Below are 23,162 nucleotides of genomic sequence, written 5' to 3'. Positions count from 1 at the left end.
TGATTAGTGCTGAGAAATCTTCCCACATTTCTCAGGGCCCACATTTCAGTGCTTCAGCTTTCACAAACAACAAACAACTTTAGCAGGAAAGAGCATTTAGGAACTTGCTTCTCTTACCTCCAGCCTGGTTCTGTCTACATCTTTTAGTATTTTATTTCGCCCTCTGTTGGTCACCATGAGTATTTCATATGGAAAAATCTGTTAACAACGTATAAAAAGGGGGGAAAAGAGATATTTACATTTATAGTCTAAAGCAGACAGAACAAAACGTGTGTCATTTTCATAAACACACAAATATTTGTTTTCTTTTGCAAAGCAAATATCAGTTTGGTAGTTTTTTTGTTTTTTTTTTTTCTTATCCTTTTTTTCCTAAAGTTGTATGGAAAACAAGCTGATCTGAACAGACCTACAACTTGTTTAGCACTGAACTACCTCATATTGTAAAGCAAAAATTTTTATGCTGTATATAATACATCAGCTGGCTTTGGTCAGGCAGAGTCCTTTCTAGACAATGTATTTCCTCATCTATCAATGTATAAATTTATTAAAATACTTGCATTTGTCACTCATTGGTCTAAATAATGGTTGCCAGAGTGTGGACAGCCCCAAGGACTGACAGTGAGTAGGCTTTAAAAACATGGAAGTGCATAAAAACAGCAGCATCTCTGAATAGGCAAAATATTAATTAGTGGGGGCCACTGCATTCAGTAGGATTTATTACATTATTTTCTTCACCTTTTTTGATAGTTAAAGAATTCAAACAACTAATAGAAACAGTGCTGCTTGGAAAAGATTTCAGAAAATATTAAAATCAGTTTCTGGAATCATCCCTGACAAATAAAACTCTGTTCTAATTTTTTTTTTTCCCTTGGATAGACACTTCTGTGCCTGGAATGACTTAGGAGAGCTCATGCTCTGTCCAGAGCATCTCTAGAGCCCTTCCCACTGCAAGCAGCATTCCCAGACCCCTCATCCAACCCCTACTCAATTCAATGACGTTTTTCTGAAAACTTCAATGGCAACTGGCTTAGCCTTTACTGTCATTTATGGGTCTTAGTTGCCCACTGGGAATATGAGTGAGATGACCAACAATCTCCTGGAGAGAGCTGAGCTATTATTAAATGCTATTAATTACATTATTTCAACATCTGAAGAAGTTTGACTTAATAGACTTTTGTGAAGTACTCAGCAATTAAGTTCATTCCATTGTTAATAACTATCCCAATGAACTTTTCAAAAACATAATGAATAACATTCAGGCATCAATGAACACACCACTGATTTTATTGTAAGTAATAATAATTTAAATAACGTGTGCTTACATACCAATTGTGAGATATGATTCTTATGAGAGTCTGACATTGTCACAATTGTACAATTAGGTCTATACTTGGAGTTACATTTTTTATGTTTGGTACTGGAAATGGCTACTATAAACAGCATTATAGGAAACTAAAATGTAACTTTTCATATTTAAACAGGCAGAGTTTAAGTCAAGATCTATGGTCATAAGTACATTTTATGTTTAAATATTCACAACAAGGCATGTCTCAGTCTGGGCTGGCAAGATGCACAAATTCTGTCCTTTCTGGAGAACCATTTGGTAATACCTGGTCATTCTTAGGATTAGTAGTCTTTACTTTTCATATGTTTCATGCTGACTCTGAATTGCCTTATTTTATTTTAGCAGGTGTGAGTTAGTGTTGGACAATTGGCACAAATAAAAACAGTGCCAATTCAAACATCCTGAGTATTTGGCATCACCTTTATAAATAGCAACAGAAAGGGATCTATTATCTCAGGAAATTTCCCATAATTTTTAAAATTAAAATAACCATTAATAAATAATCATTAAATTTTGTCATTAATAATACTGACAGAATTTGTCACCCGAAATAGCTTCCCAATTCACTGGGTACATCAACAGCAGTGGTGACTGTAAGAATTTCTATTGCACTGAAAAAGAAATTATTTGGAATAAAAAGCAGTATCTTAGGAGTCCCCACAGTCTTATTTATATAATATATAAAACCACTTGTAACTGCACAGTGCACTGGGGTCTCAGCTTATACAGCCAGGGTTATTGCCTTGTACAGTTGGCCTGGAGGTGACTCGGAAGCACAAGAAGTTATCTGGTTTGCAAAATGAGCTCCTCACTTAACTGCAGAAATTCTGATCCTTGTAACTTTGGCAAAATCATGATTTCATGGAAGGTTCACCAGCAATAAAGTTGTAACATTTAACACAGCCCTGGCTGAATTCCCTTGATATATTATATTCATTTTTAACTCAGGCATCTCTAGACATAGCTGTAAAAGCATTTTAATTTGTGTCTTAAATTGTAATTAGCAGACATTGTCTCTTTTTTCCAATAAATCTCCTGAAGAGTTTCTCATATAGGGAATTCAACACTATGGACAGGTCTCAGGTTAGCAGTGCTGGGAGCTGAGGAACAGATCCAGACAGACATGTAGGTATCTTACTTCCAGTCAAAGATTTCCCATCATCTTTGGAATTGAGACAGCCTCAACAATGTGTTGTGAGCCACAATATTCTGCAGCACTTTTCAATATGGACAGATCTGAGTTTGGCCTGGTGCTTTGGCAGAGAACCAGCTGTGGAGCACCTTCCACATCTGTCACTGTGTCCCTAGAAAAGCTTCCTTACCCCAGGGATCACACAGGGCTGCCCTCAGCCTGCCTGAGCACTAACCCTGCAGAACACAGTCCAGAACAAAGGGAGAGGTTTGGCACATAAGGAGCAGGGACTGAGGTCAGGTAAAAGAAAACAAGGGAACTAAGACATTTCCCATATTTTATCTGCATTTCACAGTAAAACCTTCAAAGTCTCGAAGGAAAGTGAGTAACATCTGCACTTGCCTTTGGCTCCAACATGTTAGGCATAGATACTCCTCTGTCCATTCTCATTCCAGGGACATGACCATCCGGGAGGGACTGCATCGGATACAGGCACACAGCAGACACAGAGGTTACACACACAGAGGGTAAAGGCACTCAAGTAGTGGTGAAGACAAAGGTGAATTTGCCCTGAGACTTCCCTCAAGTCTTAATTCTTGGCCTAATTATTTCAATCATTGCCATGGCTGCTGTTCACTACTCCTGTGAGGTGGGCAGAGGGATCCTTCAGTCCCCTCAGCCACCACAGCTCCTGTCCCTGCTCAGGCAGGTGACAATCCCCTCCTGAGCTGACCTGCACCACTTTCCAGGGGACCTGGGCACCCCAAGAGAATGGTGGTCCCTCTCCCACCCCAGTGACTAGTGAAATTCTTCTCTAGTTCTTGCCTAGCATTAATTCAGATCCCACCCAACTGCACAGAAAGCACCCTTACACCTCTGGGCTTTCCTACTTGTAATTTACTGTATCAGCTGAAGGATTTCCTTATTTTTTTTTTTTGTCTCTACAATGGGCAATTTTTACTATGAACACAAACAGGGATGGGGTAAAAAGGTGCTGTTTTGACACAGGTACTAAATCTAAGGAAATAACATTTGGAGCACAATACATGGACAGCTCTGCTCCCCTCCCATAATCTTATTCTCTTTCCAATCATCATGATTTTGATATGCCATTAACAAAATTATCCAAGTAATTAAACAATTTCTTAAATTGCCATTTCATATTGTGATTGTGCTGAGGAGCCAGGCAGACTCAAACCATTCTGAAAAAAAACCTTGCAGGCAGTAATTGAAGTAAAAAGGTTTCTATTTGCAGGCACACTTCTTTCTGGCTCATCTGGGATGGCAGCACTGTAGAAAATTATTATCAGCCATCTTGTCTGGAGAGCAAATTCCAGGGTAAAATTGAGGAGTTCAAAGCTCCTGGTATAAGAGAAAATTCCCTCTGGAAGAGACTTTCTATGTGTCTCTGGGGTCAGTACTAGAGAGACTGGAAATAAATCCACCCTCATGTGTCCAGAGAAGGCTACTACAGATAACTCATACAGGAACAGAGTGGATTTCACAGAGCAAGTCACAGAACAGGTGTGAGTTGTCTCAGCTCAGCTCTGGGGAGGTGACAAGGAGGAATCCGAGGCTGTGCCTGGTTTTTGTTGATAAGGATCTACATTGGTGATTATGCTTAAACATGCAGGAAAATCAAAGCTATTGTCTTAAGAAACCCTTCCCTGCAGCAGAAATTCAGAGTTGAACAAGGAGCTGCTTTAGGTTCTGCTGTCAGTTGATTGATGAAAACCCGTACTCTACCTGGAAATCTGAAAAGCAAAAGAGAAATCTCATCAGCTTTAGAGTGTGGAAGGACAGGAATCAGTCACAATCTACCAGAATCCTTCTCTGTTTTCTGTTATATCTGATTTTTCCAAAATCCCATCTGATTCTCTAAAGCCAGCAACATTCCTAATTTTGGACTTTGTTTGTGGAGTCGAACACTCCAAGTATTGCAGTTCTTTTCATTAACCCTCCAAGTTTTGTAACTTTCACAAATAATATTATAAATTTTTATTTGGCACTGACTGGTACCACATCCTGCTCAAAGTCATAGTGAAGATCATGAGCAGCAAGGGGGATTAGAGGCCATTATCTCCCTTTCTTCACTGGGGCACATTGTTCCAGACTGCACAGTTGATGGCAATTTTCACAGAAAAAAACTCACAAAACTCACAGAACTCAGTTCATATTCCTGATAATGCACAGGTTATTTGCCTTCCATATGATCCAATGCTAAAGTATAAACAAGGATAAACTCCACATAACAGATTTAGCAAAATAAACCCAACATTTTTAACAGGTATTTGAAGTGCTTTGAGTTAATCGAGTTTGCCAGAGAAAATTAAAATGTACTGAGCAAATACAAAGTAATCACAGCCCCAGCCTTAATATAAAACAGCAGAAATGATCAAACATAATCACATTTTTACATTTATTACTCATAGATTGCAAAAGGCTCCTCATCCTTACCTCTAACAGCACCACTCACATCCCCATAACTATTGTACTGACCAAAGTCCGTAGAGACCGGCTGTAACAGGAAAAGAAGGACAGAACATAAATTCACACTTCAAGACTTTACAAGAAGGTTGGTGCATGGGGACAAATAAATTGCTTTAATATTTTTATTTCCCCCTCAATTTTACAACATTTCTTCCTTTGCTTTTTTGCCTTTTTAACAAAGCAGTTTGTGGGAGGGGAAAATAGGTTTGTTGTGACTTCAGGTGATTATATAAGAAACATTTATCAAACTGAAAATCCAATACCATTGATATGGAAATTAATACCATGGATAATTAAAGCCACCTTTCACGTCTCAAAATCACCATCTTCTTACCCTGTGAAGTCCATTTTTTCCATACCCAGGGAGAGAAGAGGTTTTGGAGGCTGAAGCATGTGCTGTTGAATGAGGAAGGGAAAATATTTTACTGGAAAAATCCCATGGAAACTAAAAAACTAGAGCACTTGAGGAATCAATAAAAATCTAGAGCACTTGAGGAATCACCTAGTACAAAAGACACAGTTAAAAGAGCCAAGCAAACACCCAACTGAGACACACTGACTTTAAGACACTCAGTCCCAAACTCAGCACAAACTTCTACACATTCTGTAAGTTACAAACAGCTTTATCGTGCCATGGTGGCAGGCCATTAACAAGGGACACTGATTTTTCCAGGCTCAAAATCAACGTGGTACCCTCTGGATTGAAAATAACGCTCATGGATCACGCATGGCATCTGCTTTGGCATCACCCCTGATTCCAAAAGGGAACTGATGATGGCACTGATTATCCCTGCAAATAGGGATGGACATATCTCAAATAAAGGAGTTCTCCAACCTGTGCTAAGATTAATAAAAAAATCATAAGCTTTGAGTTGAGCAGGTAGACTCTGGCTCCATAAAAATTAAAGACAGTGAGTGAGAGCCACAGGAATCCTCTCCAAGCCCATCAAGGCAACACACTGATAAAACAGGGAACCTAAGGAAATCTTAGTTTGCTTGGCAACTGCTCCAGTGGATGACTCCAGAGAGACTCATCTTGGAGTCCTTGGAGTCACTCATCTTGGATGACTCCAGAGAGTCTCTTCTTGGCTCAAAGTACAGCTTGCATGTTACAATGGCTGGTGAATGAAGACAGTAAAATAAAACCCCCAAACCCTTCTCTGGAGATGTGAGAAGGCCACAGCCATACGTCAAAATGTGCAACGAGGCAAAGAATCTAAGTCACTAATCTAAGTTAGCTTTTGTGCTTTTGCTTTGGAACAAAATACACCCAATTAAACTGTCAGCCCAGGTCAAAACACTGGCTGTGTTAGGAATATGCAGCCCCACTGGTCAATAATGCTGAATATCTTTTCCTGGGAGAAGACACTAAGCAGGGACAGGAACCACCAGTGTAAGCAAAACGTGTTGCTGTAATTTAATAACCCAGCCTATTCGTGTGTGTGATGCCAGAGTGACTGAACACTTCATCCCACTTTATATCTATATTAAAGCAGCTCTCTCCTCAAAATCGCCTGAAAATCCTCAGCCTCTTATTTCTTTTAATTAGAAAAACAACCACAACAGTCCTCCCCTCACAAAACCAGGTGATGGATCAGGCCACTCTTTTAGGGCAAATCACCACATAAACATGTATCAAGCGACTTTCCCAGCTGTCTCTCTTCTGGGACACTACTTGATATGTGTATTCTACTTGGTGTGTGCATTCTGTGGTGTTTATACCCGTTATTCATGATTATTGCCTCCATGAATTACCTGGAGAATCGTAACGACTGGCAGAAAGGGCTGACCTACCGCGACTCTCCTTTTCCATCTCTTCCTTCAATATTAACTGCCCCAGACCAGAGTTGAGCTACAAATGGCAATTAAAAAAAAAAAAATCAATAAAATAAAGCTGAGCAAGACAGTGGTAGGATTTGCTTACAGAAAGCAAAGGGGCACTTTTTGGATGGAGCTCAGAAACAGCATGAGGACAAGCTTATAACCACCTTCATGAGCTGCTCCTCCTGCAGCTGCCGGCGTCTCTGCAGCTCCTCGTCATCTTCCTCCCTTCCACTTGATCTGCGTCTCATGTCAGCTCCTGCTTCCACAAAACCACAGCACAGAGAGAGCTTTGTGCATCAGTTCAACTGCAGCTCCAAGATTTCAATGCTAGTTCACAGAACTGGTCAGTTTTATTTGCTGAATAAACAACGCAGTATTTCCTTGCAAAGTCAAAAGACTTTTTCAAAATTCCTTCTTAATAAAACTCACTTGGGTAGCCTGTCCTGTGCTTATCAGGCTTGTTATAAACTAAACAAGAACTTAAACTACACACAAGTTCCAAACCAAGGAATAGTCGTCAAGACAAAAGTCATGATTGACCCTAATAGAGGAAGGAGTACTGGAAACATGGGTTCAATAACAGCAGCAACTGGATCACAGCTGAAAACCTAAAGTCTAATTTACATTTACTCTTTTATGTAGACCCAGAGAAGCATTAACAGAGACTGAATTAACATTTCAAATGGAAAATTAAACTACATTAGTCTCCTAAATAAACATTCATATTTGAAATAAACAAGGCATTGGTTTTAGTCTAAAATGAAGTAAATTAATTTGATCCATTGGATAGAGTTAAAATAAACTAAGGAATTAAAATGTAGAACACTTGTAGGCACAAGTGTTCTACATTTTAATTCCTTAGTTTTTTATTGAATAATTTTTATTTTCTTGAATATTCTTAATAAATGATCCGGATGCCAGGATCTGGATGCCAGGACAATCCCATGAACAGACAGGATGTGCTATTGCTGCAAGCATTTAGACAGCAGTTCTATTTTTTTCTGCACAGGGCTTTACCTGATACAGTTATTTACCAACACTGTGCTAGACAAACTCAGTGTTTAAAGTATGTAAACATTTCAAGTATGCAGATGACAGAGCTTCAAGTATGTTGATGTTATTCCTGTGACTCAGGGACTCTACATGTTTTCAGGTTGCAATCCTAACTAAAGGACATTTTCAAAAAGCCGCTGCTGCATGTGCAGCCCCTTCAGTTGGTCTCTGATCTCTCACCCTGTGTCTCCTCTCCCAAAACTCCTGTGAAGATCCCACTGTTAAGAAAGCCATACACTCCCTCACTGAGACCTGAATCAAGCAACACCTCAGTGGTTCAGACATAACTTCAGAAATGAACCTAGGCTAGATTGCCTATTTTATGCTACAGGGGTCAATAAAAACTCAACAGAGGGAAAACATACAAAGAAAAAAATTTAAATTGATGATACATATGAATTAAAGAAAAGAAAATAAGGTATATGTAGTGCTACAACACAAAAGAAAAATATAAAGTCTGTAGAAACAGTAACTCTGAAAATCAGGAATTATTTAGTCTGTTAATTGTTCCAATTCAGTTGTTGTTTCTTGCCATGAAATTAGTCATGTGGTTGGAAACAATCATGTTTTCTGTGGAATTTTTGCTATTAGCTTAGGACTAAAAGATTAAATAGAATAGCTGAGAGAAGTTAGGATTGTGTGACACAGCACACTTTTTGAGTTACTGCACTAGAATTCAACAATCTGCTTGTGGGTTAATATCAGTGTGATCAATCCCAAAGTCCTTTAGCAAAGCCTCTCCTACTCAGTGCAATTCAACACTTTTAGACTCAGACACTCAGGGGTCTCACCAGAACTACACTTTGTGGTGAGCATCAGGTGGACACCACCTTTCCTCCACCTTTTGGCAGCTGCCCTGTCCATGTGCCCTGGTCAGCAGTACCTTTGGAGCTGCAGAGATGAATGGTTTGTGTTTCCATACCTATGGCAGCCAGGGAGGGAGGGCCTGGCCAGTGGTCAGTCTCAATCTTTGGTATCTCGTTGGGTGCTGGTGCATGAGCTGCTGGGAACTTGGAGGACTTGATGATATCCTCGGAGGACTTGCTCTGTGCTGCCAAGGCAGCTGCATCTAGATGGCAATCAGGGAACTTAGCTATGTAATCATCTGGAGCAGCACAAAGTCAGCCTTATTTTGGCAAAATGTTATACTTTACAAGAAATTAGTTTTCAAAAGCAAACATTTTCAAGTTCTGCTTTTCCAATTGCAGATTGAAGCAAAGCAATGCCTTTTTCTTGCCAACAGATTGGAATCAAACCTTCCTCTCCTCCCGCATCCCCACCCCAAAGATAACCCCAAATCAGCCTTGGATTTTACTAGGGTTTCACAGTGTAAGAATGATTATGCAAGAGTGAGAAAATGCAGCCTAGCAGTATTTGCCAATATCTCCTGAGGACAGCTGATTATTTATGAAGATGAACTCAGATTTATGTACTAATAAGTTTTCCCTCTAAGGGAAGCAAACTAATAGATCAGAGTAACAGCATAAATCCTAACATTACTGGTGCTAATTATTTCATCTGTGAAAAGCGGCAAAACAAACAAGAAAAGAAAACTGAAACAAATATATTTAACCAGGGGATTTTTTTGTGCTGCATGCCCTTGCTTAGAGCATGCAGTAGTAGTAAAAGCAGATAGGAACTTATTAATAAATACTGAACTCCATTAAGATCAACTTGGCAGGGCAAGGCACTTGCAAAGCAATGAACCTCACCGACAAAACAGCTTGGTAGTGGGGCTTCCACTTTAATTCCATTTTAAGCCAAAGCCTTGTAAAAGCATGTGAGGATATGCATTATGGTTTTCTCTTCTTGACAGTAAAAATATTTTAAAAAATCATCTAATAGGATTCAGTGTACATTAAACCCAACCTTAACTAACTCTGAGCTGGAAAATGTGTTAGCTCAAATCACCTTTGCTTATATGAGGCTATTGTATCAGCAGCAACAGTTCCAGAATTTTCTTTCCTTTTTTTTTTTTTTTTAACAGAAAGATATTTTTTAACAAAGTGAAGCACTGTGTTGCTCCTCCAACACATTCCAGGCAGTTAAGCAACATCAGTGTTAGATATCATTGGGAATTCTGAGCAGCTGATGATTGGAAAACTCTAAGCATAACTGCAGGCATGGAGGGAGCTGGTCAGAGTTTACAGAAGCATGACTTCAAACAGTACTTACGTATTAGAATTGGTGATGTCAGTGGTTAAACATTCACATGTTAATGGGAGGTGAGGAGATACATTAAAACCATAAAAATAAACAGAAACAATGTTAAGACTTTTTTTCAAAATGAGCTTAAGGTTTGAAACTTAAAAAAGAAAGAGAGGAAGACCCTGATGTGACAGCAGAGCAGTGTAATCTGCAGTGCTCACTCCTGACTATAGAATGCACTTGTGGGCTTTCCTGCTCACCCCAGCTCACTGGCTCTCAGCCAGCTGTTCATCTAAGCCCTGCAGTGCTGCTGATTTGCTACTTAACCCTAAATACATTTCACTGAATAAAACATCTGCAAAGATATGAAAATTCAGAGTCTACAAATAGGAGTCATCTGTCTTTCACTGAGGTAAATAAAAGCCATCTCCTAAGCACAGCTGTCTGTTCACAGCAGGAGGGAAGAGTAAACTCCTTCATGATGATTCCTTTATAATATTCCTTATAAGAGTGAAAACACTCCTTCATGATGATTCCTTTACAATGTTCCTTGTAAGAGTGAACACACTCCCTTAAAATGCAGCCTTCCCCTGTGGGACTAAAGACAGGCAAGGCTGTGGGCTTCTGCCATCACTGTCATTTCAGACTTGCTATGACAACACCAACACCAGAAAGCTCAGAGCACTAACACTGCTGTCCAACTCAGAACCCAAACACCTGGAAAAACAAGTACAGCAAACTACCTGAGCTGCATCACATGGCTGAGAGTCAAATTAGCCCTGTCACTGATAAGTCACCTATAATATCTTCACTAATTAAAGATTTTTATTTAAAACCACATTAAAGGTACATTTGGAATTCCAGTCTGATTATAACATCTCCATCTTTGTTGCAGAAAGAAATTATTGTACACAAAATGACTTCACAAAATAGGGATATTTTGTGAAGTCACTGTCAGAGATCTGTCTGCTGTTAATTCATTTTAACATGACCAGTACCTGTACTCTTAAAATAAAAGCTTAAAGAAGAGAAATGCTGGAAGGTATCATAATGCAAACAGCAAAATCTCAGCTAATAGCAATTTTGCCATTAATATCCACACGGCAACATTAACCATATAATCCAAATGAAACAACAGGCCTTAAAACACAATCACTTTCCAGGACATGCAATTACAGCCATTTCAAGCTTGAACTACTAAATTTTTATGCTTGCAAAGCAAAAACTGAATGCTTTTCACAAACTGCACATTTTTAAATTCAGTTGACACTTCAATTTTGAAATAAAAAGGGAAAGGTCATTTACCGTGTTGTTTGTAGATGGGCGGTTTCCTGTAAATGTTGACACCTTGATCTGTGACATTAAGAAACAGAGAAAAGGGAATGTGAAAACTACTTCAGTTGTACATAAAGATAACCACTAAAGCAATAGATAGACCAAATATAGGATGTAGCACAAGAAAAAGCCAGAAAACTATTTCTAGTATTATACAAAACCAGATTATTTAAAGAAAAGAAAACATAGGAACAAGTGAAAAGTCAAAGACATGTGGTATGAAGTCCTTTGGAGCTGATTCTGTAACATGTGGATGCATCAACTCATGAACCCTCAGTTTTAAAGTGGGATAAAAGAGAAGAAATGTAAGCAGGCAAGACATTTCAATGGTGAGGATACAAGCCATTTGGGGAAAACTACCCCAAATAACTTCTGTGGAAAATTGTGCGTCAGTCAGAACAGCTCAATTTCCTTTCCAACTGACTGGCTGGATTAAACAGAGGAGAATGCAGTGAGCCTACAATTCACTTCAAAACCCAGAGAACAAAATAGCCACCTAGGACACTGCTTTGAACAGGCAACAACAGCCACACTTCACTGAGTGAAAGGAATTCTTTATGCAGTGTTCACTGATATGCTACTAATTCTCAAACCATAAGGACAGATTTTCTTTCTTTTTTCTGTAATTTTTTATATGAGGCCCACCATATTGCATGTTACATATGTAAATCAGAATAAAACCACTTCCCAGAAGTCTAAAGCAGTAAAATCTACAGCATGTCTAAATGGTACTATATTTTCCCAAATAATAATCGAGGACAGGAACCATTTTGTTCTTAACTACCTTCCCACCCCAGCCAACATTTCATGTATTCAGCACAGCTACAAGTACAAAAGCTAATCCAAAATCAGCACTACAGTGCAAAAGTGTGCCAAAATCTTATTAGAAGAGCAAATTGAACTACAGGGAGCTAGAAAATTAATGTCAGAAACCTATTTTGCTACTTTATGCTGCCTGAAAAAGTTTTCAGTTACATTAGAGTGAAAGATGAAGAGGAATTTCAGAAACACATGTGCTATATCACAGATCCAATTAAAGTGTTACAGGAGACAACTTTGCCTTTGGTGTTAAGGAAAGTTAAACTTAAAAATCTATTGAAACAGAGGCAAATCTTACTCTGCAGAACCCTACATCCTTAAACAAACAGGCAAACTCACTGCACAGAAAGGCTGTGGTACTTCATTCCTGTGTGGGATCTGTTATGGTCACTTGAGGAGCAAACAGGTAGGAACATTTCAAGGGCAGTCATGCAGTCCTTCTGCACACACATGGACCCAGAGAGCGGCAGGGAGGATGGGAGCACAGCTCCTTCCGTGCCTGCAGGGCCCCAGCTGGCGAGGAGAGCTCCCACACCATGCTCCAGGTCACTTCTCACAGCTATTCATGCAATTAGGCTTGAGTTTAGTGAGGCACCGAGAGCCAGGTGAGCTTAAGCAGTTAAAAGAGCCAACCTCAGCCAAGCCAGGTCACCCTCACTGGAAGGGAGGTGCACAAACTGTTTATCTGCCAGACTGGAGGAGAGGAGGAAGGGCAGTAATTCTGGCAGGCTGAAGGGAATCTGAAAATAATTGGATAGAACAAGGCTTTCAGCTAGTGCTGAGGCAGCCAGATGCATGTCCAAACTGTAGGGACACACAGCTCATCCCATCAAAATCCAAGACATATGGTCTTCTCAGGTGCTGGAACAACTGCAGAGCTCACTTCAAAATAGAGACTGCTCTCTGTAGGAAGGACATCCTAATGCACACATATCCTTGTGGATCTGCAGGACTCTCTGAGAGGACACCAAGCCTGTGCACAGAACAAAAAAACAACCTCACCTGCTTTAAAAAGAAAAGGACACTAAACTAGAATTGCTGTGTTCAAAACTGAAACAAGCCACAACAATCTGAATGAACAATATATGGAGTGGCTCACTGGCCACCTCTTTTCTGCATGTAACTCAAAACCAACTCCTCTGAAATTAGCAGACCTATGCTGGCGCAGATGGGAGAAAAACCGAGCCCGACATAATTCATATACAGCTTACAGGCCATCAAAAACCCCTGAAAAATGAAGCATTCTAAGAGTGAAACACTTGACCAAGAGAATATGTAAAAATCACAAAAATCACAATAAACCCCTACGTTCCTTAAGGCACTTCTCCTCTCAGCAAGGCCAGAAGCAGTTCCAAATGCTGAGGGTGCAACCCACGGCAAACGGTGTGAAAGGATGGAGACAAGACAGGAGTTACAAAGGCTACATTCTACACTGTGACAGGACAGCGAGACACACACAGTGCCAGCTCCTACCTGGAACATGGAAATGTTTAGGGGCCTGAGCGTAAGTTGGAGTGAGAGGGCGACTGTCAGGCCGATAGGGGACAGGGGAGTTCCGACCGCTGGACGGCTCATTGCCTCCAATGAAAGAATGGAGAAAACAAAATGAGAAGAGGGAGAGCAATAATAAAAAAAAAAATTAAAAAAAAAAAAAAGGCAAGCCCAATCAAACCCAAACAAAACTGGTGGAATCAAAACCTCCAAGGAGAAAAGAAGTTGAACCAAAAGTATAAATACAAACAATAAGGAGAGCTGGTAGTAGCCCTGGTGAATTTTTTTTCCCCCCCTGATATTCCTGCAGAGACAAAAATTCTTGTTCAGGCTGGAGTTGAGGTTTGAGCAGCTCAGACTCATTCTGACGGCATGCAGGCAGGAGCTGTGCGCTCGTAGCTGGTGATTAGATGGGCAGGTCAGAAAAGAAGAATGGAAGGTTACTTAGCAATGATTTTTTAGTACAGAGATTGATATTTGGAATTAAAAGGCGCAAACATGGAGCAGAGTAGTTGATATGCAAACCCAAAGCAGAAAGAAGCAGATGCTGGCAGTTACTACAGTTCACTAAACCAAAAGTCTACAGAAACCAGAAACAGAAAATAGCTGTTAGGTCACTTGGTCCATATCAAAAGGCATAACTGTTCCACAAACACTCTTTCATTGGTTTAGGAAAATTCTGATATGGCAAAATAATTTGTAAAGCAGTGCAGCCCATCTGCTGGCTGTACACACCTTGTTCGTGACACTCCAAATCTCTGTCAGTGCCAAATTTGGTTCTGATGACAATACTTCACCACTGCTAATTTAGCAAAGCTGAATCTAGGACCTATAAATCTCAGCTCTAGTTTGCACACACAGTTTGTGCCATTTGTAGGATTACTCTTACTGGGGCTACCCCTCTGCCTCCTGACAATGCAGCACATCAATCCAACAGCCCTGAAAGTTTCTGTGCCTTGTCAAGGAGTCAGGGCTGCTGCACAACCATGATGGTGGACCCCAAGTATCAAGACTTAACAGCCAGATATCCATTCACATCTCTGTGTGTGTACCTTGAAAGAATGCAGCTGCCTCTTTTATTGTACCATTCTTCAAACTAGAGCAAACTTACACAAATAAAAACCATCTTCACAGGTGCTTATTTCACATGGGTGGGGGTGACCCCAGCAGTGAAGAGTAGGGGAACATCAAATCCCTTCCATTTTTAAAGTATGCACAAGGGCTTAAAAACTCCTAGAAATGTTGATTAAAAAAGCAGGGGAAAAAATGGAGGGCAGAGGAGGGAATGATAATAAATACAGAAGGGCTATAAAACATAGGAAAAAAAAAATTCAAGCCTGTTTTCTACATCCTGTTAGAGGATCCAAAACGTTAAGACTCAGCACACTATTTATCTATTTGGAGTGGGAAAATAGGTGTGGGAGAAGGAAAAAAGAAGTTTTCTTGACAATTTATACATTAAATCCTCTTTTACTTGAACAGTCATCTACCAATCTAAAAGGCACTAAAGGAGATAAAAAAAAGCTCTTTTACAAACCTTGCTGAGATGTGCCCCAGAGGCTTCAGCCAGTATACAAGTTAACCCACTGCATATGAATGCCTTAAAAATTGCATGGACAGTTCAGGGGGCTTGGCTATACAAAATTTGTCCAGAAGAATGCATGTACAAATTCTGTATTTATCACTCTGACATTTCAGCCCTAAATGACATGATGCTCTCTCAACCACATGTGTTGATGGTGGTTTTCTATTCTTGGTGCAGTGATGCTGAACTTCTGGCTGGGTAACAGTAAGGGCTACCTCTGAAAAGCAGCATGAATGATTAGTTAAACATTATTGTTTATCTTAATCTATGGCCCTTTACTTAGCAATGCCAATATTGTGTTCTACTTCCCCAACCTCTGAGATATTGTGATGGTGAAACACTTCACTTGATTTTACTCAGGTCTCTTGATTCTACTGAGAAATTATGAGCTACTTTTCAGCAAAATCATTGTTTTGTAAGGGAAAAACCCATCAATATTAATATGTCTTGAGATACAGTTAGTTGTTTATAGAGAACCTGTCACTGCCTTTTTGCTTTCTTTGGCAATTATACTCAATGGAAGAAAAAAAACAAAAGGGATTTATTGACCTGTGGACTTATCTCAACAGAGGAGTCGAAAATACATTTTATCCATTGGGAACTGGTAGACTACATGTGTGCACGTTCAATTTGCAACGCTTCTATCACCAACACTACAAATACAGAGAGGAAACCCTTCTTAGACCCCTCTCTACCTCTAGACCCAGATAAGTGTGCTCACACCCATACATGTATGCTGGCTGGTCTTGCATCAGGGACACAAATAATTTGTCCAGAGATTACTGGACACATCGTACAATGCACCCAGCACCAGGCAGAGAGTTACTGTGGTATCATCCTGAAGGTGATGCTTTACAGATGCCTCTGCTGGCTTCTATTTCCTGTTGTACCTAATGACTCCTGCTAGTAGCAACAAATAACTCCCCTTCACACTTCCTAGGATGGCAGCCTCATTGCCTCCAATCTGTTCCAGAAGGAATGGTACATCCACTTAGATTCCCATTAGGCCATCCCTGAGGAGCCCACTCTCACAACGAGGCTTAAGTGCTTGGGATGCAGCTGCAAAACCACCCACAATTTATGGAAGCAGTGCCAACATCTGCAGAATGTGCACGTGCACAGAGGACAGCAGAGCTCCTGGCTGCCTCTGTCTCCCAGGGCCTCATGGCCAGCCTGCTTGCAGCTTTTCATAAAAACTCAATAAATCTGGGTTCCTTGCCTGCACAGAAATGGCTCTTACTGTTGCAGATATGCTGTATCTACTCTTAACTCCCCAAAGCAACAAGAGCACTCCAGTTCACCAACACTGTAGAAAGAACTAATTCTCACACCCTTGTCATGAAGTTGAACATGTCTCTGTGTAGGTGGGGGAATGTTAAAGAGATAATGGAACAAGCTTAATGTAAAAATCAATCACTACAGCACAGCAAAAGGGAAATTCAGAGGCTTTTTTCATTTTCATTCTCTTTGCTCCATCAGGTAATTATTTTCTATAGCTGAATTTGTTAGGCAAGCTGCCCTAACAGCCAGGAATAGAATTGCTTGCCCACACACAGCCCAGTGTAATGCAGGTCCCTGCTGCCTTCTGAAGTGCTCACCACTGGGCTCACTGTGGGATTCACAAGCTCAGCTCACGGAATCAGGCCAAAAAACCCATATGCAACCAACACTGAGCCTTCTGTCAACCTGCAACCAACACTGAGCCTTCTGTCAGGTTCCAGTTTAGTTGCTCTACTTCTGAGTAGACATAGGAAAACAAGCTCATAAATACCTGAAACCCTTACTCCTGTTCAGGTTTTGTCAAGCTATCATACATCTTCTTGTCCACATGTGTACCCATTATTTCACATAAAAAACTGAAAATCATTGAAAAGCCAATACTCAACTGTTTTCCAGAGCAGAACTTTCACCTGCATCCACAAAACCCTGGAAACAGTCACCAGGTACAGAAAGCATTTGATTTCAGAGACCTGCCTCAGGGAAGGAAAGAGGGAACCTGTGAAAACCAAGGTCCAAATTCTCTATGAAGTTTGGTAGACTCTTCATGGGAAGGTCTGTGAGCAAAGGAATACACATTACTTTGGAACCCTTTTACATGGAAATCATATGGGGGCTTTGCAGTATTCTTGAATGCCTCTGAAAAATTCTAGGCATGCAAGATGAAATCCTGGCTCTCAATGAGGGTTTTGTCTCTGATTTCAGAAGGGTCAGGGTTTCTTTCATTCGTGGACTTGTTTTGATTCTTTCATAGCAAAGACAGTGCTTTATTGAGACAAGACCAAATTCAATGGAGAGTCCAAATTAGATTAAATGAAGTCTAAGCTGATGTATATTACACACTCTTCCAGCTTTTTCAACATATACATTACATCAACAAACTCTCACTCTAAGGCGTCTTTAGCCCCTTTCAGTCCTCCAATTTCTTTACTTTTGGCTGTGTTTATGAGGTTTAATCAGTATGCTTCTTTAAGCCTTATGTTGTATGAAAACACACTGAAACTGGTCTAAATGTCTTCTTTTCTGGCCTGAGTATACAAAATAACACAGGTGTAATGTGCCATATGACACTTCAGTTATTATTATACTACTGGGAAATCATGCCCCTTTACCAAAGGAGTTTTGACATGATCTGTATTTTCTGACTCCCAAAGGGAAAAACCCCATAAGTTATTGTTTTGTGAAATCTTTCTTACAAACCAACATCAAGGTCACTTTCTTGCTAAAAGTACAAGTGAGAAAGGCTGAGCCAGTAAAAAGATCACATGGTGCCTCTTCTGTCACAGTGCTATGAATTTGAGCTTTCAGCAGCTTGGCTGAGTTATGACACATAAATGCTGTCCAGGCCTTCTGAAAAGTGAGGATTCCTACAACATCCTTCAGGACATACCTGATAAAAACCATCCTCCCCTTCCCTGTCTACAGCACTTGCAATCCCACTTGGCCTTCTCTAACAATAACTGAGAAAGATAGCTGAACTACATACCAAGGTGATTCTTTGCAATCTGAAAACAATAAGCATAGATAGATTTCCAATAGTTCTTCTCATTTATCTGTTGAAGAAGCTATTTTCTCAACAGAAAAAGAATGAAAATGCCACCTGAAAGAGTGTGAGCATTTATTTGGATTTACAGCAAAGAAATGTTGAAATTGCAAGGACTATGAATTAACTGCATGCTGAAATGAGCAGTATAGCTATTTTTAAGGGTCCCAATATTTTTAAGTGAGATTTTTTTAGAAATAGAGAGACATAGTAGAAAAGTGGACAGTGCAGATTATCAAAAATAATCTTAAAAAAGGCAAGAGTAAAATTAGTGGTGGTTATCTGAATGCTTAAAGAGCTGTGATGCTGAGATCTATTAATATTTCTTGAAACTTCATGGCAACAACTTTCTTGCAATTGCTTTTGATTATCTCCAGTTTATGAATATCTATAATAATTATTGGTGCCAGATTGGAATCTATGTTCAATTTACTCAGCTTTGTCTTTCTGAGCTCTTGTAGGTGATATAAGCTATGACCTTCTCCCCCAAAACAGAAGAGATGGCCCAGCCAAGTACTCCAATAAAACTCAGAGTAAAACCACATTCATAAAAAGCAAGAAACAAAATTAAAAGATTACTGAGCTAAATTAGTCCCTTGAAGGGACACAGTGAAAGAAGAATCTTCCTCCAAATCAAACCATGGAAAGTAAAAGATTGAAAAAAAGACCAGATCCTCAAATAATGTAAATCCTTGCAGTGCTACTGCCTTCATCAGAGCCTGCTGATTTGCATTAGTTGAGGAGAGGCCTAGAGATTTTAATTTTATTTTGTTGGGCCCTAATAATTGCCAAGGTGAATAAGAAAGATTAAGTTCCTTTTTGCCATTGATCCTTATATAATCTCTTTTTTTTCCCTTCTTCATAGTTTTGATCACCTTGCCCTCATTCAGGCATTGCTGTAATCAAATTTTCACTGCATGTTTTAAGAATGGGGCAGTAATAATTAAATTTGATAAACTAACTAACCAAATTTTCACTGCACGTTTTAAGAATGGGGCGGTAGTAATTAAATTTGATAAACTAACTAACCAAATTTTCACTGCACATTTTAAGAATGGGGCGGTCATAATTAAATTTGGTAAACTAACTAATCAAATTTTCACTGCATGTTTTAAGAATGGGGCGGTAATAATTAAATTTGATTAACTAATCAATTTTTCACTGCATGTTTTAAGAATGGGGCAGTAATAATTAAATTTGATAAACTAACTAACCAAATTTTCACTGCACATTTTAAGAATGGGGCGGTAATAATTAAATTTGGTAAACTAACTAATCAAATTTTCACTGCACGTTTTAAGAATGGGGCGGTAATAATTAAATTTGATTAACTAATCAATTTTTCACTGCATGTTTTAAGAATGGGGCGGTAATAATTAAATTTGATTAACTAATCAATTTTTCACTGCATGTTTTAAGAATGGGGCAGTAATAATTAAATTTGATAAACTAACTAACCAAATTTTCACTGCACGTTTTAAGAATGGGGTAGTAATAATTAAATCTGATAAACTAACTAATCAAATTTTCACTGCACGTTTTAAGAATGGGGTAGTAATAATTAAATTTGATAAACTACCTGCTGAAGGGATTGTTGTGGACTGCTTTAGAAAGAAGCTAAATTCGGTACATACAGGTTCTGAGCAATAAATGACAATGCTTCTCTGTGTATTTCTACCAGGTAAAAGCTTGGTGACTCTTCAACTAGGGCCCTTAGAAATGACATATTTCCTCCAGAAAAAGGACATTATGTCTATTCTAAACGTAGTTCTGAGTGCAGCAGCACATTTCGAGGCATGCTCAGCTACACAGCCATCGGCGACCTCCCAGAGCCACGCCTTCACAGCTCTGCCAGAGCGCCAACAGGTCTCCAGGTGGAGGGTACTCCCTGGAGAGAGGCCTGGCTCCTTACCTTTGGCATGGGGGATGAAGTGGTGTCGGAATGGGGAGTTGGGGCGGGAGTCATGGAGCGCGGGGCCGCTGGAGCGCGGGGGTGCCACGCGCCGCGCGCCCAGAGCCAGCAGCTCTGCGGCCACGGGCAGGCAGGGGCAGGACAGAACGGAGACAAAGAAAAGCAATAAGAGACAGGCAGGGAAGGAGGCTTCGAAGGAAGCAGGAGGAAAAAAAAGGCATTGAACAATTAGGATTCTGGAAAGAAGGAAGGAGAAAAGAAAACAACAGAACGGTTAAAGACGCACCAAAGGGCCCGTAAATGTTACGACAAAATTACAGGAAGTGTTAGAAAAGAGGCTTAGGCTTGAACTGCATGGCTAATTTAGCATAACATCATTGGCTTAATGAGCTTCTGAGCAATGCCTTGTTACCAGAAAGTAGCCTGCTACCAGCATGCAAACATCACAAACATTGATGCTCAATTAGTTAAGAAAGCAGCTGGTTTAAAAAGTGCCTGACCAAAAAATGTCAGTCAAGAGGCATGCAAGCTGTTTTCTGTTGTTTTAAGACATTCCAAAAATGCTGCCAACATCAGCTAGGGCACCAGGGGAGGAAAAGGCTGCAAACTTTTTCAGAATTTGTAGCACTTGATTTTTGAAGAACCTTATCCTGACAACGTCAGTACAGCAGTTCACTTCTCTCTCAAGGGCTAGCTGGGAGCAAAAGAGAAGTGATCTGGGGCCACTGGGTGTATTCAGAGAGAAATTATTCTTGCAAAATAATATGGTGAAAAGAATTGCTATTAGGAGGAAAAAATATATATGTTTGTGCTATTATTCAATAAATAATTACTGTAGGAAAATTATTAAAGTAGCTTCAACAATTACCCCAAAACAGGGTAGGAAACATCAAATGACAAAATATACAGAATTACTTCTGTGTCATATGAGGATCAGTAACAGGTGAGCCCAAGATGAGATCATCTGAACATAGATAAGTTTGAACAAATATCTCTCCAGAAAACCCTTCAGGCTGTGGACTTTGGAAGATTTTACATTGGCTCACAAGTCTGGCTTGAGCCCATCTGCCCATCACAAGAGTTACATAAACAGAGATTGCTTCTGGGCAAGGCCTTTGACTGAACACAGACAGTAAAACTCAATCACAGTCAAGTCTGGAATAGGGCCTGGATTTGTTCATATCCCTGAGACAACAGATAAAAATGGAAAAATCCCCTCAGACATGGAGAACCAAGGGACAGAAGTTTGCAGCTTTTTCATGTTTTCAAGTCTCTTTCAGTTTCAGTTGTAACGTCATCTTAAAACAGTCATGCTGTCAGCACCAAGTATCAGACACAATTTGCTTCTGTCCCACCTCCCTTGGGTCCCCTAAATAAGGCATTCACTGACAGACACAATTGGCTGCTTTCAGCCCACCCCCTCTAGGAAATGGCTACAGCATTCAAGTTCCACAGTGGTGGCTCTATTATAAATCTTTAATTTTAAAAATGCAGCTCCTATTGCATATGGGCTTTTGGCATCCCAACTGTTCAGCTGTAATCACCAATGAAGATGAAACCATGCAATTGTATCAATTAATTTAAAAACAGATCACAAAGATTTAATTCATTACCATACACAATAAAATCAGTCTTGAAAAGTCTTCAATGAGTAGCATTTAGCCATATACATTTTTATGCATTTTGGGTGTGGATGAATAGTTCATTTTCATATCTTGCTTTTAGATACACAACCAGTAATTTTGAAGGCACTGGGAACCTGAATGACCTGTACATTTTCTTTACTGTACTGCTAAACCAGAAAATAAAGTATGTTTTCAAGTGTTCCCAGGCAATTGCCTACAGCTTTAATTAAAAAGATACCTTCTGAGTCCATGTCTTAAAAAATTACAAGCAATTTGGAACATATGGGTGTTTTGCTTCTGAATATGAGATTCTATGGCTGCACCAAGCTTTAAAGGAATTTTTTACAAGGGAATAAACCTAAATTACTAACTTCTGTACAGTCAAGCCATAATTTTTGTTTCCAATATGCGATACTTTTCCCAAATTCCAGAATGAACTTTGTGATTCACTGCTGCAAATTTTTGCTTGCTTACAGAAGCATACAAACATTTAAAAGATTTGATTTGAAACAAAACCAGAAGATGAATATTTATGATGCAAGAAACAGCCTAGTGCAAAAGACTATGTCAATCCAGAACAAAAAACCAGGTAGAAAACGAGACATTAAAATACACAACAATTTTTCAACCCGAAACTTCCACTTCTAAGAGAAAGAAGTGCTTCACTGCACCACTGAGCAGCATAACAAAGAAACAATATTTTTGCATGGATCTGCAATGCAGTTGGCCTTACCAGGTCTGTGGAAGTGCTGGGGGGAGCGTGACATGGTGGGGGTGTAGCTGTGGCGGCTGTACACGGGAGAGTTGATGGAGCCCTGGCTGGTGGACCTGTGAATCATGCGGTCCCGAACGTCCTGGTAGCCCTGCAGGACAGAGGCAGCCACTGGTAAATGGAAATGCACAGAACACATTTTTAGCAGCACTTAAGTTCTGTGGATCTGAAGGCATCAGCAGAAGCGACTGAAATAGCAACATCCCTTAAGCTTTCAACCTACTTCATTAGCACTGCTCTCCAAGGATCTGCTCCAACCCATTTTTACAGTCAGAATTCAGTCGTGGAAGAGTTGGAACCTGTAATTTCTATTAAGCTCTGTAACAATCCTAAATTTGCCCATGTTCCCTGACTCCATAAGGGAAGCTGCATCCAGAGCATGTGTGTCCTGCAGTGTCCTGCACAAGACACATCAACTGGCCATCAGCAAGCTAATGGAGCTTGGAGAGCAGCAAGAATTCAAGAGCTGCAGCACAGAGCTCTCTGTGGCTAAACTGACCATGTGTCACCAGCTGTATCAGCAGGTATTAATATCCAAATCAGATTCCCCATGCATCTGAAAACATGACACCTTGTACAGCAAAATTCAGT

General features: G+C 39.9%; 1 protein-coding gene across 3 annotated transcripts in view; it reads right to left on the bottom strand.

The window, feature by feature from the left end:
* Positions 1–23,162, bottom strand: part of ABLIM1 (actin binding LIM protein 1) — a 143,235-nt gene that overhangs the window by 7,145 nt on the left and 112,928 nt on the right. The window contains exons 13-23 of one of the 3 annotated variants that reach the window (XM_059476830.1): positions 22,533–22,662; positions 13,620–13,724; positions 11,298–11,345; positions 8,767–8,913; positions 6,956–7,047; positions 6,723–6,819; positions 5,302–5,363; positions 4,935–4,995; positions 4,224–4,231; positions 2,880–2,954; positions 118–198 (exon numbers count right to left, since the gene is read on the bottom strand). In XM_059476830.1, the coding sequence (XP_059332813.1) occupies positions 118–198; positions 2,880–2,954; positions 4,224–4,231; positions 4,935–4,995; positions 5,302–5,363; positions 6,723–6,819; positions 6,956–7,047; positions 8,767–8,913; positions 11,298–11,345; positions 13,620–13,724; positions 22,533–22,662 (906 nt within the window). Of the gene's footprint in view, positions 1–117; positions 199–1,266; positions 4,232–4,934; positions 4,996–5,301; positions 5,364–6,722; positions 6,820–6,955; positions 7,048–8,766; positions 8,914–11,297; positions 11,346–13,619; positions 13,725–22,532; positions 22,663–23,162 lie in introns of those variants that run through there. The other 2 variants (XM_059476828.1, XM_059476829.1) reach the window with 2 other exon arrangements.

Source organism: Ammospiza nelsoni, chromosome 8, assembly GCF_027579445.1.
Source record: "Ammospiza nelsoni isolate bAmmNel1 chromosome 8, bAmmNel1.pri, whole genome shotgun sequence".
NCBI classification, from domain to species: Eukaryota; Metazoa; Chordata; class Aves; order Passeriformes; family Passerellidae; genus Ammospiza; species Ammospiza nelsoni.
The sequence above is the reverse complement of the archived record's forward strand: the minus strand, read 5'-3'. Positions and strand labels throughout refer to the sequence as shown.